Genomic DNA, 19079 nt, shown 5'->3' with positions numbered 1-19079 from the left:
GTTAAGTTCACCCATTCCAGTCCATTTTAGTTCACTGATTCCTAAAATGTTGATGTCTACTCTCGCCATCCCCTGTCTGACCACTTCCAATTTGCCTTGATTCATGGCCCTAACATTCCAGCTTCCTATGCAATATTGCTCTTTACAGCATTGGACTTTGCTTCCATCACCAGTCACATCCACAACTGAGTGATGTTTTTGTTTTGGCCATGTCTCTTCACTCTTTGCAGAGTTATTTCTCCACTGATCTCCAGTAGCATATTAGGCACCTACCAATCTGGGGAGTTCATTTTTCAGTGTCATAGCTTTTTGCCTTTTCATACTGTTCAAGGCAAGAATAGTGAAGTGGTTTGCTATTCCCTTCTCCAGTGGACCACGTTTTGTCAGAACTCTACACCATGACCCATCTGTCTTGGGGTGGCACAGATTAGGTTTCCAATAAATATTTTTAAATAAATGAGTCTATCTTCTCTATCTATTGTTACATTCCAAGAAAAAGCAGCTTCTTAACATTCTTATTTAGTGTTTTAAATTTTTAAAATTTGTCATCATTTTCCCATTTTCATCCTCATTCACATGAAACATGATCTCCACTATCTGAACTCATGTGATTTTGATTCAGCCGTGTGTTTATCCCTCAGTGTTTTAGCCGCTCAGTCGTCTCTCTTTGTGACCTCACGGACTGCAGCCTACCAGACTCCTCTGTTCATGGGATTCTCCAGGCAAGAATACTGGAGCAGGTTGCCATGTCCTCCTCCACAGGATCTTCCCAACCCAAAGACTGAACCCAGGTCTCCCTCCTTGCAGAAGGATTCTTTACCATCTGAGCCACCAGGGAAGCCCTACCTGATTGTTGTTGCTGCTGCTGCTAAGCCGCTTCAGTCGTGTCCGACTCTGTGCGAGCTCATAGACGGCAGCCCACCAGGCTCCTCCTTCCCTGGGATTCCCCAGGCAAGACCACTGGAGTGGGTTGCCATTTCCTTCTCCAAGGCATGAAAGTGAAAAGTGAAAGTGAAGTTGTTCAGTCGTGTCCGACTCTTCGCGACCCCATAAACTGCAGCCTACCAGGCTCCTCCGTCCATGGGATTTTCCAGGCAAGAGTACTGGAGTGGGTGGCCATTGTCTTCTCCGACCTGATTGCTAGAAGGTCATAAATCAGGGGGAGGTACTTAGAGGTGAACAGTTAAGTCTCCAATTTACAAGCTCGCTGCACTCCCAGGTAATTATAAAGTCACACGTTCCTAGGTGTGCCCTCACGACATAATCGCCTCAAGGAATAGATTGATTAAATTACATATAACTGATTAAAATAACGGTGTTGTATAACGGAAGAGTTAAAGTAATATTTGCTAGGCAAGGTTGTGTAGTTTCTTTAAATATATGACATAGGCTTTCACAAGAAAACAAGGAATACATGTTCCAAGTTACCTTCCAAGCAGTTAGCCTGGAGAGACAGTCTCACGGACAATGGAGGGAACGAAGCACTCCTCCAGACCGGCGTTTGCAGCCCAAACCTGCGCCTCTGTGGGCGGGGCTACTGAGCCTACCGAGACCTAAAGGGAGAGGGGGCGGGGTCGAGGGCGGGCCCAGGCCCCCAGGGGCGGGGCCGCAGCGGCCGAGGGGCAGGCTGGGAAGCGGCGCCATATTGGCGTCGGCCGCGCTGTATTGTCATAAATAGAGCCGGTTTTGTGGTGTTTTCACTACTCGGTTGGATGCCTCGGCTGTAGTAAGTGAGAGAGTGAGCGTGCAAGCGAGATACAAGCAAGCGGAGGAAAGTGGACAGGAGGAGAAGGGAAGAGCAAAACCAGGACTCCAGAGCGAAAGACAACTCGCCGGTGAGGGAGACGCAGGAAGCGATGAAAGAGATGTCTGCGTAAGTGGTTGGGGGCGGCGGTTAGGGGTGAGGCAGAACTGGGTGGGCTGGGGTAGCCAGCCCGGACCCCGTTTCCGTTCCCTGCCTCTCGCGTCCTGTCCAGAGCTCTCGTGTAGTCTCCTTCCTCCCGACCGGTCGGCAAGGGCACCTCCCCTACACCCGGCGGCTCACCTGGCCAGACTCGGGGACTCTAGGAGTCCCCATCGGTTCCCTGGCTGCCCTATCTCCGAGGACGCCCCCAGACTAGGTTGCGGCGGGAGAAAGGCCCGTGTGTCTGTGGGGAAAAATTGTCGGTCACTCTCCTGCCCCCAGCGCTGTCTGAGCCGGTCTCTGCTCCTGTCTGCATTGGCGCAAATACCATCCCCCTACCTCCCCCTCCTCCCTTCCTGACCGGCTGTCTTCAGGTCTTCTGGAGTGCATTCACTCCTATCCCAGCCCATGGGTTTCTCTTTTTAGTCAAGCTATGGTTTTTTTCACCCTTCCCTCATTTCCCCACCTATCCACAGTACATCTGCCAGTCTATACCTCCTGGTCATACTTTGATAAGTCAGGAACAGTGTCGGTGCTTGGCAAGATTTTGTTGTAACTTCTTACGTTTTGGTTTATTAGGAAATAAGTTAAACATACAGAAAAATGCCGAGAATAACATAACAGCATCATTTACGTAGCCATCATCCATCTCCCAAAGCATAACGTTCCGTGTGTGTGTGTGTGTGTGTGTGTGTGTGTACACACATATCTTTAGTTAAAAGAAACCGAACATACTGAATACATCTGAAGGAATTCTATTGCCTCCTCCTCTAGGCCCATTCACCTCCCTCCCTGGAGTTCCCCACAGTTCTGAATTTGATGCTTCTGCGGCATATTTTTTTTAATGCTATTACTGCATACGTATATGTCCATAATCAGCATTGTTTTACTTGTTTTTAAACTTTATATGACTAGTACCACACTTGTCATTCAACAGCTTCTTTAGTGCAACATATGTCTTTGAGATTTGTCCATGATAGTATTTTTCAGCTCTAATTAATTCACACTAATACTGTATTGTGTTCCTTTGTAGGGATACATTCTGATTTAGTCCATTTCCTGTTAGTGATTATTTTAGGTTTTTTTCTAAGTTTTTTTTTTTTTTTTAAATGTCACAGTGTGGTAGTGAACATTTTTGTACATGTCTCCTTGTGCACTTATCCTAGAATTTCTCCAGTGTGTTTACTTCTCCAGGGATTATGTCACTTGCTTTTGTTTTCCTGTCCAGATGAGAGAGGTTCAGAACCATGGATTTGGAATTTTAGTGCTAGTAGCGACCTTGATAGCCAGCATTTTCAGCACAGAGATAAGAAAGTGGGACTCAAGATCATAGTTGGTATCATAGACTTCATTTAGACAGTGAAGAGAACAATTAACTAGAGTCACAGAATGTTAGGACTATAAAATCTGATGGAAGCAACGGATGTTAATAGGTTTCTCAGGGACACATCTAGTGATTTCTTTTTAAAAGCTAGAGTATTTAATAAGGACCTTCTAATGAAATAATTTTGTTTTTTTCCTGGGGTTGGGGGTCATTGTTTTTTACTTAGAGCTTTCTTTGAAGTGGCTGACTGCTTTTCAAAGGTGGTACTTGACTTAAGTCTGCAGGGTATAGTCAAGGTGGCCCTGGCCCAGCTCCCATTCAGGCTCTTTGCATTTGAGCTGAGTGGTGTTGGCACAGTTGTGCTGATGCCAACACAAGCTGCTTTTGACTTGAAAAGACATCCTGACCATGAAAGCTTGAAGCAGAATGAATAGTCCTTCATCTCCATAAGCACAAAATATCCTTTTTTCCTTAAAAGGGGGGGGGGGGGACCAACCCAGTAGTACTGTGTAAACTTTTAAGGTAGCTAAATTAATGAGTGGATTGAGAGATTTAATGTATCAGTAAATGAAACTTTAAATTTTTTCTGCTGTTTCATTTTTCTTGAACAGAAACACCGTGCTGGACAGCCAGCGTCAACAAAAGCATTATGGAATCACCTCTCCAATTAGCTTGGCTTGTCCTAAAGAAATTGATCATATTTACACACAGAAATTAATTGATGCCATGAAACCATTTGGAGTGTTTGAAGATGAGGAAGAATTGAACCATAGGTATGTCGTTTAAAAATGCAAAGTATTTTACAGTACATTCTTTAATCATTACTTCTATAAACATATATTCATGTACCAGTAATGTCCATGTGTAGGGATATAAAAATGACAAAATGAAGAGAAAACTTGGCCGTCCAAGAGCTTAGAGGAGGAAACTAACAATTAGCCAAGTAAGTAAAATAAACACAGTGTTACATATGACAATTGCCGGCTGAAGAAAATGAAGCCATGAGTGAGGTTGTCAAGGAAGTCGTCATTGACATTTGAGGGAAATTTTGAAAGTGAGGAAAGAGCTATGTGCATTTGATGGAAGAGCAGTCTAGGCAGAGGCTTGAGATAGGACCATACCTGGTATATTTAAAAAATAATAGATAGCCAGGTAACCTAGGTATATGACACAGAGTGAACAAGAAGGGGAATGTGGGCTTAAAAAAAATGAGGTGGGAAGGCGCTTGGAGGGAAAGGTCATTTAGCACCTTGAAAGCCATTATAAAATAGGTTTTGGCTTTTACTCTGAGATGGGAAGCTGTTAGGGTTTTGAGTAGCAGATATGATTGATTCATGTTTAACACAGTCACTCTGGCTGCTTTACTGAGGTAGTCTGTAGAGGGGTCAAAGTCAGAAGCAAGGAAACTAGGAGACTGTTCTAATGCAAGGAAGAAATGGTGACTGGAACTAGGGGGATGGCAGTGGAGGTGATAAGAGATAGTAGAATTCTGGATGTCTTTTAAAGATACATCTTCTGGATGTCTTGTTTAATAACTGGAATGGGGGGTGGGAGGGGCATCAAGGATGATGCCAAGATTTTTGGTCTCAGCATCTGGAAGGATGGGATTCCATTACCTGAGAAAGGCTGAGGGAGAAGCAAGTTTGGAGAGATCAGGAATTCAGTTTCTCATGTGTTATCTTTGAGATGCCTGAACTTTTTTTTAATCTGGATTTGGATATGCCATCGGTTGCAAGTTTGTTTTAATATCAAATTGCTTTTATTAAGTTAAATTTTATAAAAAATTAGCCAGTAAATAATTTGCCTGTTTTTATTATCCAAAAACTTGTAACTGTCAATGAGAGTGCTGACTTCTACTATTACCACACTGAATTGATTTTATTCCATAGTAAGGCCAAGAAAGTTGACAGTTCAGTTGGCCTCTGCAGCCTTATTGAAGGTAATTTTGATTTTTTTTTTAACTAGGCTTTTTGAATTTTGAAAAAATAGCTCAAAAACCAAAATACTATCATCACATTTATCGTCTCTTTGGAACTCTTAGGAACCTAAGAATGCCAAAGAGATGTGCCTTGTGTCAACAGATGTGATAGCATTAGCACGTGTATAATATGCTTTTACTCTAGCACCAACATAAAGGTACTGCCTATATGTTTAATTACTTTTTAAAATACTGTTTGTTTTTGGTGGGGGTTTTTTGTTTGTTTTCATCTGAAGCATGTTATTTTTTATTATAGGCTGGTTGTTCTTGGTAAACTGAACAATCTAGTAAAAGAATGGATTTCTGAGGTCAGTGAGAGTAAGGTAAGACTCTAAATTGAATTCATAGTTTCATTGTGTCCTGGTAACAAAATGCAGAGTTGAGAATAATCAAAAATAGATTAAACGTTTTTAGTACACTTAGAAATGCATTGTTCTAGACAGTTGAAGTGAAGAGAAAGTCACTTAGTCGTGTCCAGCCCCTTTCCACCCCATGGACTATATATAGTCCATGGAATTCTCCAGGCCAGAATACTGGAGTGGGTAGCCGTTCCCTTCTCCAGGGGATCTTCCCAACCCAGGGATCGAACCCAGGTCTCCTGCATTATAGGTGGATTCTTTACCGGCTGAGCCACCAGGGAAGCCCTCTAGATAGTTGAGTCCTAAATAAATGAGGATTTACCCCAGAAGTAGCCAGTGTCTGACTACATTTCCACATAAATGTCTTCCTTGACTCACATGTAGTAAACCAAACTTTAAATACTGAAATTTTTAAAAGCCAGATTTCAGAATTCTTGTGAAATGCTAGGTATGGCAGCACTGGGCCTTTCTTTGGGCAAGGCCAGAAGAGGCTTGAATGGAATTGGGCTACTCCCGTCTGGTGCCTCATGGTCCCCATTACTCCCTGCTCTCTCAGACATAGCAACTGTCAGTTATCAGTTTCTGTTTCTTATGTGTATACTTGCCTCTTTTGCGTACCTGCCTGGCCTATGAGACTTTGGAGTTTGCAAACCCTAATTTATGATTACACTGCTTTTTTCCCCTCCAGTAGCTTAGCTTTTTTCCTTCTAAAATCAATTACATATCTCTTGCTTTCTTAGAATCTCTTGAATATAATTGAATTCATTTGTTTGGGAATCTTCGTTGGCTGTAGTAAAATGAGATAGGGCATGTTCAATTGGATAATACTGTTTGTCCCTTTACTAAATGGCTCAGACTATTGTGTTTTACATTTTTAGTTTTTTTTTTTTTTTAATAGTTTTCCCATCTCTTAACAGCTATCAGCTGAAAGTTAATGGCTCACAGCAGTAGTGTCTCTGTAAAATCCCTTTCTGCCCATTAATTTGCATCAGTTTAGAAATTACACACCTGTTAGAATTCTTTTACAACTTTTATTATTTCCTTTTGTAACCTTTGATATTTGTATAAAATTGGTTCTTTCAAGCACTGGGCTCTGAATAAGGTTATGAGGGACTGTGCTAAGTCTGCAGTTATTGAGTTTAAATAAATGGTCTTTACAGTATTGACTTTTGCTGCCAAATGACTATCTGGCTCATTTTTGAGCTCACAGCAGGGTTATCAATAGTTGAAATTTTCTGTTAGGTTGAATTCTGAGCAGGTGAAATGCTAGTCATGAGTAATTAAAAAAAAAAAATCATGCTTGTTTCTTTGCTACTAGCTGATCAACTCATTAATAAACTTATCTTATTTACTTGCACAACCTCAGGACAGAGCTCAGGCATTGAATGAATGTTGGGGAACCTGTTGTCTCTGTCTATAATCAGCCCATAATTGCTGTGGGTATGCAAACCAGATACACAAATTGCTAGAATTGATTTAAAATCAGAGTAACAAGCTTTTTTACTTCTTGTGTTGTCTTTATGTCATCTAATGTGGTTATACAGAGGTCTTTGCTCTCATACATATTCTAGGATACATCAAGGGAAGTCAAGTGTTAACTATTCACAAAAAAGGGCTAGATACTTTATTGAGAGATGCACCTAACTAATTTTCTTACTGGGTGGTTTTTTTGCACCTAAAAGAAAAATTAGTACAACCTGTTCCAAGGTCAAAGGTTTTTTAAATTTTTAAAAATTGCTTTTCCCTCATTTTATTCACATCAGTACTTTAATTTACAAATTTCACTAGCTGGTTTCCATTTAATTTCTAGGCATAAAACCACTGTTAAAAATTTGAGGCATTACCACTATTTGATTTTTTTTTTAAACAAAATAGTTATTTTTTTAAATTTAATTGGTTTTAGCATCTTCCTTTGCATAGACACAGTGATTGGTCATTTTCAATACCATAATCCTCTGTCACTTATACCTATTTTATGTGGAAAATACCAAAAGGATTTGAGTTAGGTCAAATATCATTTTAATATTCTGTGCATAGTTGGAATATTTAAACAATCTAGAACTCCAAATCATTTTAGTTAAATACTGTGGTTTGTGGTGAAAATCTTTTACTGTTTATCACTTTCTCATAAATCAAAAGAATCATGCTTTTTAAAGTGGGAAGGTAAACTCAACAGGGCTTCTCTATCCTTTTGCTTCATGTTCATCATTAATAATTTTATTAACTCCTTTCTAGCTATAAAATTATTTGTGGTCCTCTTGAAACATACCCATTAAACAGAGAAAGTGACAAACATAATATCCTGTTATACATACATTTTTAATCCAACTAATTAGCAGATACAACTCTTTGGAACTTGGACTAGGCATTTTGGGGAAATGCCTAGAAGTAATAGACATAGTTCTCACCTTCAAGGAATGTAAATATAGTTGAAGTGATGGAATTAACATACAGGGAAGAAAAGAAATAAATGTAGTATGAAAGAGCACATGGAGGGGAAAAGAGCTTCTTATAAGGAGGTGCATAATCAAAGAAAGCTTCATGAGGAAGGTGGGACTTGAAGTGAACTTTGAAAAATAGATGGAATTGAGATAGCAGAAAGGACAGCAAGCATTTGAGGCAAAAGTGAAAATGTTTTCGTCACTCAATCATGTCTGACTGTTTGTGACCCCATGAACTGTATGTAACCCGTCTGGTTCCTCTGTCCATGGAATTTTCCAGGCAAGAATACTGGAGTGGGTTGCCATTCCCTTCTCCAGGGGATCTTCCCAACCCAGGGATCAAACCCAGGTCTCCTGCATTACAGGCAAATTCTTTACCAGCTGAGCCACCAAACCGTTGGCCCATTTGAGGCAAGGAAAATGGCAAATGCAATGAAAAGGAGACTAGGTTATGTAACATGTTGGTAGTTGGAGCTTCAGAAGGGAATATCAAGAGACAAGGCAAGAAAGATCCTTAAGAGCATACCATGGAAGTCCTTAGGATCCAAGGGTCAGTATCCAGAAAAGAATGCATTGGCAAGTTTCGAGCAAAGGAGTTATGTGATAGAGTTAAAAATATCAGCCAGTGAATTTTTTACAAAATGGGATTTAGGAATAAAGACTAATGGCAAGAGAGTAATTTATGATACTATTAAATAGCACAGAATGGAGGTGGGTGGGGAGGAAGTGATGTGTAAGGGATATAATTTAAGAATTAGTAATCCAGGAAGAACAATAATGGTTTATAGGTATGGGCAGTAAGGAAAATGAGGAACAGAAAAAGAGAACTCAGAAGGAGGGATACCTGGTTTATCATAGGATTTTTTTTTTGTTAGGTTTCAGTCATGGTTACTGAAGTGAATCAGAAAGTGTGATTGAAAATATCTGATGGGCAGTTAGAATTGGCTCTAGAGAGAGGTGAAAAGTAGCATTGTAATTCTGATACAGCCCAAAATATGTAAAGTTGTTAGATTACCTCTCATGAGGAGATCATTTTAAGAATGACCCCACTTGCAGAAATATTATGGAGCTAGAATCAAGAAATTAAGTATATCTATCACAAGAACTAAAGGGGAGATGGAATTAGTCAACTGTGACAACTACAGAGCTGAAAGTGCATTAATTTAGTAGTTGAGGGTTCTACTGTTGAGAGTCACCAAGGAGTCAGAGACAGGCAGTTGAAGGGGACAAGTAAGGTCAAATGACAGAAAATATTTTTCTTAAGATAGGGATATATGCATCTGTCTGTGTGTGTGTGTGAGTGATGTATGCATCTGTGTGTGTCTGCTCAGTCCTGTTTGACTGTGACTGTATGGACTAGTGTGTCAGACTCCTCTGTACATGGGATTTACCCAGCAAGAATACTGCAATGGATTACCACTTCCTCCTCCAGGGGATCTTCTTGACCCAGGGATCTTGTGTCTCCTGCACTGGCAGGCAGATTCTTTACCACTGTGCCACCAAAGAAGCCCATGTATGCATGTATACTGGACACAAATTTGTTTTGTCTGTCCTCTGAGAATACCTTCATTACTTCAGGCTACAATCAAATAAATTCTATAAATCTCAGCTCACTAAATTTGACAAATGTAGTATGTATCAGTAGCATTTAGGCAGTTTTTTTTTAATTGAGGTATAGTTTATTTACAATATATAAATGTTAGGTGTACAACATAGTGGTTTGCAATTTTTAAAGGTATGCGCCACTTAAAATTATTTTAAAATATGGCTGTGTTCCCTGTGCTGTACAGTATGTCCTTGTACTTTTTTTTATACATAGTAGTTTGTACCTCTTAATCCTCTACCCCGTTGTGCCCCTCTCCCCACTGGTAACCACTATTAGTTCTCTGTATCTACAAGTCTGTTTCTTGCTGTTATATTCACTTGTTTTTTACATTCACATGTAAGTAATAACACACAACATTTGTGTTTCTCTGTCTGACTTACATAAGCATAATACCCTTGAAATCCATCCATGTTGTTGCAAATGGCAAAATTTTATTTTTTTATGACTGAGTACTATTATACACACACATACACACACTACATCTTTATCCATTCTTCTGTTGATGGACATTTAGGTTGCTTCCATGTCTTGGCTACTATAAATAATGCTGCTAAGATCACGAGGGTAGTAGTTCAGTCTCTCGGTCTTGTTCGACTCTGTGACCCCATGGGCTGCAGCACGCCAGGCTTCCCTGTCCATCGCCAGCTCCTGGAGCTTGCTCAAACTCATGACCATTGAGTCAGTGATGCTATCTAACCATCTCATCCCCTGCTGTCCCCTTCTCCTCCTGCCTTCAGTCTTTACCAGCATCAGGGTCTTTTCCAGTGAGTCAGTTCTTCGCTTCAGGTGGCCAAAGTATTAGAGTTTCAGCATCAGTCCTTCCAATGAATAATCAGGACTGATTTCCTTTAGGATTGACTGCTTGGATTTCCTTGCAGTCCAAGGGAGTCTCGAGAGTCTTCTCCATCACCACAGTTCAAAAGCATCAATTCTTTGGTGCTCAGCTTTCTTTATGTCCCACTCTCACATCCATACATGACCATTGGAAAAACCACAGCCTTGACTATACAGACCTTTGTCAACAAAGTGACGTCTCTACTTTTTAATATGCTGTCTAGGTTTGTCATAGCTTTTCTTCCAAGGAGCAAGAGTCTTTTAATCTCATGGCTGCAGTCACCATCTGCAGTGATTTTGGAGCCCAAGAAAATACAGTCTATCACTGTTTCCATTGTTTCCCCATCTATTTGCCATGAAGTGACGGGACCAGATGCCATAATCTTCATTTTTTGAATGTTGAGTTTTAAGCCAGCATTTTCACACTCCTCTTTCACTTTCAAGAGGCTCTTTAGTTCCTCTTCGTTTTCGGCCATTAGGGTGGTATCATCTGCATATCTGAGGTTGTTGATATTTCTCACAGCAGTCTTGATTCCGACTTGTGATTCATCCAGCCCTGCACTTATAATATATTCTGCATAGGAGCTAAATAAGCAGGTGACAATATACAACCTTGACATACTCCTTTCCCAATTTATATATGTTACAATTTAGATATGTACCCAACATGAAGGTACATATCTTTTTGAATTAATGTTTTTATTTTCTTCCGATATATTCCCAGGAGTGTGATCCAGTAATTGCTGGATCATATGGCAGTTCTATTTTTAGTTTTTTTAAGGAGGCTTCCAATTGTTTTCTACAGTTGTTGCACCAATATATTGATAGATTCCCATAAATAGTCTGTAAGGATTACCTTTTCTTCACATCCTCGCCAGTGTTTATTAGAGCACTTAGGCAGTTTTAATGTGAGATAATTTGAATAATTAAATGCCTGTTATATTTTTTTATTTTAGAATCTTCCACCTTCTGTTGTGGCTACTGTTGGTGGAAAAATTTTTACTTTTGGCTCCTATAGACTTGGAGTACACACCAAAGGTAATTCCTTTTCTGTGTTTTACTGGTAAGAACTTTGAATAACAAACTTATTGATTGTTTATAATTAGAAAATACAGGGGGAAAAAATTCCCATTATCTCATCACTCAGAGTTAATCAGTGTTAACATTTTCCTATACTCATTTTACATAGTTTCTTCTCTACATATGTTTTTGTTTACAAAAATGTAATACATACTCAATATACTGTTCTTAATAATACTTTGATTTGCAGGAGCTGACATTGATGCACTTTGTGTAGCCCCAAGACATGTGGAGAGATCTGATTTTTTTCAGTCTTTTTTTGAAAAGTTGAAACATCAAGATGGCATTAGAAACTTAAGAGTAAGTATCCTCTGTTATTTAATATTTTGAATTTGTTAACGAATAACAGCAAAAGCTAGGGCTTGTGATGATTGATATATTTAAGAAGTTGCTATATCTTAAACTAATGGATGGTGATTTAAAACATGGGCTTTTTTAAAAATTGGAGGGTAATTGCTTAAAATGTTGTATTGGTTTCTGTCGTACAACTACGTGAATCAGCCGTAAGTATAGATATGTGTCCTCTCCCTCTTCAGCCTCCCTCCCTCCCCATCCCCATCCCATCCCTCTGGGTTGTCACAGCACCAGACTGAACTCCCTGTGTTATATAGCAGCTTGCCACACTAGCTGTCTGTTTTACTCATGGTAGTGTATATGTCAATGTGACTGTCTCAGTTTGTTCCCCACCTCTTCCCCACTCTGTGTCCACCACAAGTCTGTTCTCTGTGTCTGCCCTGCAGATAGGCTTACCAGTACCATTTTTCTAAGTTCCATATTTGAGTTAACATAGGATATTTGTTTCTGTTTTTCTGACTGACTTCACTCTGTATCAACAGGCTCTAGGTTCTTCCACCTTAGTTCAGCTGACTCAGATTTGTTCCTTTTTAAGATTGAGTAATATTCCATTATGTATAAAAACATGAGCTTTTTAGTTATACAGACCTTGATTGAGTCTAAAATCTACCACATATTAAATAGTGGATTTTGGTCAAGTTACCTATTCTCTCTGAGTCTCAGTTTCCTTAGCTATAAAATGACAATCTAGTGATAACTTTCTTATAAAGTTTTTTGGAGGATTGATGAGATAATTTACATAAATCAGTTACTGTAATATCTGGTAAATGGTTGATGCCTATCAAATTGTGGCTGCTATTATGTGTAAGGTTCTATTAGTAACTCTTTATGTGTGTATATCTAGCTATTCATTCAGCAAATTAAATTTCAGCACCAGAGATTCATCCAATATGGCCTTAGTCAAAACATAGTTTATGGGATGGAGGGATTGGGGGAACTAAACAAACGGTTTATTTATTTATCTGTTTATTATTTTTGCTGTGCTGGGTTTTCATTGCTGCTCATGGGCTTTCTCAGTTGTGGCGAGTTGGGGGGCTACTCCTCATTGCAGCCCTTGGCTTCTCACTGCAGTGGCTTATCTTGTTGTAGAGCACAGGCTCTAGGCACCAGTAGTTGTGGGGCACAGGCTTTGTTGCTCCAAAGCATGTGGAATCTTCTCCAACCAGGGGTCGAATATGTGTCCCCTGCATTGACAGGCAGATTCTTAACCACTGGACCACCAGGCAAGTCCAACAAACGGTTTTAATGTAATTTCAAGTGCTTGGATAAGGTGACGCTCAGAGGATCTTGTTATTTGGGTTTTTGGGAATGGAGGAGGAGGTTAAGAATTCATTAGGTGGAAGGATTAGGAGGGCTCGAGAGAAACATTCCTACTAAATCCAAACTGTATAGGTTTTTTTGCTAAATTAGTCATGAGATCTGACACTTCAGTGCTCTTGGTAAATAATCAGTTTTCAATTTAAGTTCCAACAAATAGTAAATACCCAGATGATAGCATTTTTCCCTGCCAGTTTCTGGTGAGTATTTTTAGGAGGATAATAACTTAGATAACTACTCTGATGGATATTTTGCATATCTTAGATAACACAGTCACAGAGTAGAAGTACTTGGTTACCTAGAATGAGAAACCAAGAAAATTTTCATATTTTCTACTGAGTTAGAAATTGGGAGAAAAAGAATTCACATTATTGGCATTTGAGAAGGACAGAGAAAAGATTACACCTTATTTGTTGTAATTGTTTTCTTCTTTTGCAGGCTGTAGAAGATGCCTTTGTGCCTGTTATAAAATTTGAATTTGACGGAATTGAAGTAAGTGTTATCTATTTTTCTGACTTTACAGTTGAACTATTTAACCTGTATGGGGTGTTTTTTTGGTACTGCTCTGTATTTTTTAAAAATCAGATTTACAAAGGCCTGTATTTTAAGGAATCAAATAGTCTAGTCATGGTGAATCCTGCCTCACTGTGGAAGATGAACCAACCTCCATCCCTGCCTCCATTATTTTTATACACATCTGTCTCATTCCTATAATCTCCTAAAATAATATTATTATAGTTTTAGTTAGAGCAGTATTCATTGTTTTTGTTATTATGATCTTATAAATACTGTTCAAAACTCAGCACAAAATGTACTAGGTTACCATTCTTTGCTATGTGACTTTTGTTTTCTCGAAGTTAATGTTTTGTGTCTTGTTTCCTTGATTTTTATACTTTTACTAATTCAAACCCAGTCTCTCCTGATTGTCTAAATCTCCATTAAATAAATTTGGATTTCTCAGGTGTTCTGTCACAAATATCTTGGAAAAATATCTCACTGATTCTTCTCATCTATTCAAATCTACTCTGATTGGCTTCCATGAGTGATACACAGCTGTTTTTCTGACTTCTCTCTTCACTGATCCTGGGATTTCCTTTTGCCTCTCTAGTTTTCTTTTCTCTTGACTTGCTCTCTTTTTAGAGGCACTCATCTACCAGTTTCCCTAAAAAGAGCACATATTTTTGAGATCTTGCATGTTTAAAAATGTCTTTATTCTGTTCTCACACCAAATTGATATGTTGGCTAAGTATAGTGGGAAATAATTTTTTTCTTAGGATTTTGAAGGCCTTGTTTGCTTCATTGTCATCTCGTTCCCATACTCTCTTGAGGAATGTGAAACCCATTTGATTCCTCATCCTTTGTATGTGACCTGTTTTGTCTTTTTGGCCACGGTGTGGTTTTTTTTCCCCCCTGGTCTTCATCATTGTAAAATTCATGGTAATACACTTTGTTTTGCTATGTATCTTTTCAAACAGATGTGCTAAGGCACTCAGTCCCTTCAATTTGGAAATACCTGTCCTTCAGCTCTTGGAAATTATATTGAATTCTGTTGTGTTTCCTGCCTTTGTTTTCTGTCCTCCTGGAACTCCTCTAACATTTTTGAACCCCCAGGACTGCCTTTTTTTTTTTTTAACTTTTTCCTTCCTACTTATAACTGTGTCTTCATATTTTGTTCTGCTTTTTGGACTTGTCTCATCTTTAAACTTTTCTCTTGTTTTTCATTTCTGCCATCATACTTTATTTTCTAAGAATACTTCTTTATTCTCTAAATGTTCTTTTTTATTTATGAGTTTATTTACAGCTTCTTGTCCTTATTTCCTAGATACATTTTATCTGTGCTTTCTTAGATCTGCTCAGTCTGTTACATTTGTCCATCTGTTTTCCAGCTTTCATAGTTTTTGCTGTTCTCTCCTACTGTGTTCTTTGATGTAGTGGGTTATGCCTTTAAAAACAATAACACTAGAACACAACAAAACAAAATTTTGCCAGTATTTTAGTGAGCTTTCAAGAGGAAATGAATCCAAATGTGTTGAATCTGCCATCTTTATCTAGAAATTTCACTCATATGGTTTTGATTTTTTTTTTTTTTTTTTTTAATGCTTGGCAAAATTAAAATGCTTTCCCTTCATTTGAAAACTGTTCTCCCAAAACTTTGCAGTGATTTTCCAATGTGGTGTTGCCTGCATAGGCCTTTGGAAATTTTGGTAGAACCACCGAACTAGTAATTAGAACTTTTTACATTTGAGATGGGAAAGACAGGGAGAATGGACTAGGAGAAAAAGTAATATTTCTCTCTTGCTTTTCTTTTTTCCAAAGATTGACTTAGTCTTTGCAAGATTGGCAATACAGACCATATCAGAAAATTTAGATCTAAGAGATGACTCTCGACTGAGAAGCCTTGATATCAGGTGTATTCGCAGCCTAAATGGTAAGCTTCTAAAAAGAAATTTCAGAAACCTGCTTGAAAACAGTTAGACAAATAGAGATCTTTTTGCAAAACTTTTATAAGAATTAGCCTAACTTAGTTTAAAATGATGTAATCTTTTTCATACAAGTAATCTGATCACATTTAACCATCATAAAACACAAATTTGAAATGTTTATAGAGGTGGTTCTCAGGTTTTTTGGTGTCAGGACCCCTTTACACTCTATAAACATTTTTTGAGGACCCCCCCCAAAATCTTCCATTTATGTGAATTATATTTATCAATATTTCATATTAGAAATAAAAAGTGAGAAATTTTTAAGATATTTACTTAGTCCATTTAAAAATAGCTATAATAAATCCATTTATAAGTGAATATAGATATATTTTTGTGTGAGAATGGCAGGTTTTTTGGCATTTTTGTGACTAATATTTTCTCATACCTGCTTTTAACTGTCAGCATCATAAAATTTTACTTTGATTGAAGCATAGGGAGAAAATCTGACTTCTTAAAGATACATAATTGGAAAAGGGAGTATTTTAATAGCCTTTCACATAATTGTGAATATTTAATACTGCACCAAAACTTGACCAGTGACAGTTTGTTTTCGTTTTAACAGCTTTATTCAGGTATAATTACATACTATAAAATCCATCTTTTTTAAGTGTATAATTTAGCAGTCTTAGTATATTCACAGTTTTACACTACAGTAGAATTTTAGAACATTTTTTATCATTCTCGAATGATCCCTCATACCCATTTGCAGTTATTCCCCTTTTCAACCTCCAGTCACCAGCAACCATTTCTCTCTCTGTAGATTTGCCTTTTCTGAATATTTCATATGAATGGGATCGTATAATATTTGGTCTTTTGTGTCTGGCTTCTTTCACTTTCCGTAATGTTTTTGAGGTTTATCCATGTTTGTAGCATACGTCAGTAATTTGTTCCCTTTTCTGATGAATTAAAAGTGATCTTTTTTTTTTTTTTTTTAAGTGATCTGTTTTACATATTGATTAGAATATAGAACCTGAAACTGTTATCAGTTAACTTTTGTACACTGTTACATTAAAATCTATTGGTGTGTCTGATTCTTTGAATGGATCTTTTACCCATGCATGAGTCTGTATTATCATGCCTTAGGTATGTGGAAAATACTGGCTCACAAAGTTATTTGGAGCTTCTAAATATTAACACACATTTTACTATAAAATAATTTTTAAAAAATCACATTCATCACTGTCACCACCAATCTCGTCAGAGAAGCCTAGGTCTTGGAAAGCTGTCAAGCTCATAGTAGCAAATTCTAGTTGTCCAAACTTCTGATTTTTACTTGAACGCTCAAGTTTTATTGCAATAAATTTCATCATTTGGTTTTCTAAAAGTGAGGGGCTCATTTTGTTCATTTTTTATGAAATGTCTGCTAAATACCCAAAAATGAATAACCACTGTTGTCTGTCAGTCATTCTTCCTACTAAAACTGATGTTCCCTGAAAAAAAGAACATAGTTAGCTTACCTTGAACACGTTCAGACATCACACAAGTTCCTCTCCTGTTTTCTAACTGCAAACTTGTGGTGAAGATAATATCGTCTGCTAGTACACTTTGTTGGCACAGCTTTGATTCAGTGCTTAGATCCCAGCAGTTTTATCCAACACTGGTTTCACACCTTGAGTGCAAATTTAACATGGTGAAACAAGGAACGCATTAATGTTACAAAAATAGATTTGATCTAATAAGAGTCCCCAGGGCCCACACCTTGAGAACTACTGGTTTAGAGTGTCTTCTTTAAATTAATCATTGTATTTTGCTATATTTCCAGAGAGCAGCAATAGATTGCAGTATTTGTGGATAAGGTTTGCATTAAAGCAGTAGTAGTTTTCTAACTTAGAGGCGTTTGACTAACAGTAAAGACAGACGTGGAAAAAAATAAAAATATATTTCAGATTCATCTCTTATTTTAATATTAGATTGTATTACCCATGTGCTATTTAATTCTTTATAAGCAAAGTGATTTCTGTTATATAAGGGCTAAATTTAAAGTACATGAAGAAATTAAACTTCATATTTTATTATCTTTGATATTTTTAGAATTTGAGAGTTGAAGTTAAAAGACTGTTTGAATTAACTGGAATTTGTTGCATAATGAAAAATGAATGCTTTATGTTTTTCAGGATGTAGAGTTACTGATGAAATTTTGCATTTAGTGCCAAATAAAGAAACTTTCAGACTCACCCTAAGAGCAGTTAAACTGTGGGCAAAGCGTAAGTATCCAAGGTCTTTAATTTTACCTTGAGTTATAAAATTACAATTTTCAGTTGCTCATGGTAGACAGACACAGGAAACTACTGTGGGGGGATTGAGGTACAGTAGGTTTTGCAGGGGCTGTTTCTTTTTCAGATGTGATGCTTCTGGTGCTCTGATGAGTGACTCTTTTTTTCTTCCATAGGTAAAAACTAAAAGCCCCTGACTCTACATCTTAGGTTTCAGCCAGGGAGTTAGAATGAGTTAGAACTTGAAGAGTAAAATCCTTACTCATCTTCGAGTTCTCCTGGGCGGAACCATCTTAATCATCTTTATCTCCATTGTCAGCCGTCTAGTATATAATAGGTGTGCGGTAAATTTTTTAAAGGAAGAACCTACAGTGATAGTTTTAACATTTTCTTTTTACCTTACAGCACTCTGTATTGGAGGGTAAAGTAGGAGATAAGATGAGTGACTTAGGGTTACTAACAAGAGTGAGCCTGTCATGAAGGTCTGCTTGTTGATTTTAATGTTTCTATAATGGAAAAGAGTTCCAAGCAAATCTTAGGAGAGCAGTTAAACTTTAAGCTGTTCCTTATACGTGAATGTCATGGATAGTAGGTCCTAACAATAATTAACAACTATATTAATTTTCTAGGACGTGGTATTTATTCCAACATGCTGGGATTCCTTGGTGGTGTCTCCTGGGCAATGCTGGTTGCAAGAACTTGCCAATTATATCCAAATGCAGCAGCTTCTACTTTAGTTCATAAGTTCTTCTTAGTTTTTTCCAAATGGTAAGTAGTCATATACATATTTTTCTCTGCTTACTAACTTCTGCCTATGTGTATACTTATCTGGAAATTAAGAGTTATGCTTACAGTTTTTCTGTTGTCTTACATTCCTTTTTAAAAGTTATATTTTAAACATCAAATTTGAGGAAATGATGGGACATCAGATGGTGCTTTCTTCTAGGGGGTCTGTAAATGTGGGCCTTTAGCTAGTAAGAGTGGTCTTTGCTCTGCCAGTTACTAGCTCTATATAGGTTAAGATCTCGTCTGTAAAAGAGAGATAATAACTATAGCTGCTGCATGTATTTATTAGGAGTATTCTCAGTAAATGTTAGCTGTTGATGTTACTAAATTATCAGAGTTAAGTCTATGAAAGCAAATCAGAAGGAAAGAAAAAATTCAGGTTTAAATTAGTTAAAGTTAAT

General features: G+C 37.8%; 1 protein-coding gene across 4 annotated transcripts in view; it reads left to right on the top strand.

The window, feature by feature from the left end:
* Nucleotides 1–1627: 1627 nt before the first annotated feature.
* Nucleotides 1628–19079, top strand: part of PAPOLG (poly(A) polymerase gamma) — a 32180-nt gene continuing 14728 nt past the window's right edge. For 2 of the 4 annotated variants that reach the window (XM_061155384.1, XM_061155386.1), the window contains exons 1-9: nt 1628–1873; nt 3839–4000; nt 5462–5528; nt 11402–11483; nt 11716–11825; nt 13635–13688; nt 15513–15624; nt 17794–17883; nt 18522–18660. In XM_061155384.1, the coding sequence (XP_061011367.1) occupies nt 1857–1873; nt 3839–4000; nt 5462–5528; nt 11402–11483; nt 11716–11825; nt 13635–13688; nt 15513–15624; nt 17794–17883; nt 18522–18660 (833 nt within the window). In that variant the 5' untranslated portion in view covers nt 1628–1856. The remainder of the gene's footprint in view (nt 1874–3838; nt 4001–5461; nt 5529–11401; nt 11484–11715; nt 11826–13634; nt 13689–15512; nt 15625–17793; nt 17884–18521; nt 18661–19079) is intronic. The other 2 variants (XM_061155387.1, XM_061155385.1) reach the window with 2 other exon arrangements.

This window comes from Dama dama, chromosome 11 (genome assembly GCF_033118175.1).
Source record: "Dama dama isolate Ldn47 chromosome 11, ASM3311817v1, whole genome shotgun sequence".
Lineage (NCBI taxonomy): Eukaryota > Metazoa > Chordata > Mammalia > Artiodactyla > Cervidae > Dama > Dama dama.
The sequence above is the reverse complement of the archived record's forward strand: the minus strand, read 5'-3'. Positions and strand labels throughout refer to the sequence as shown.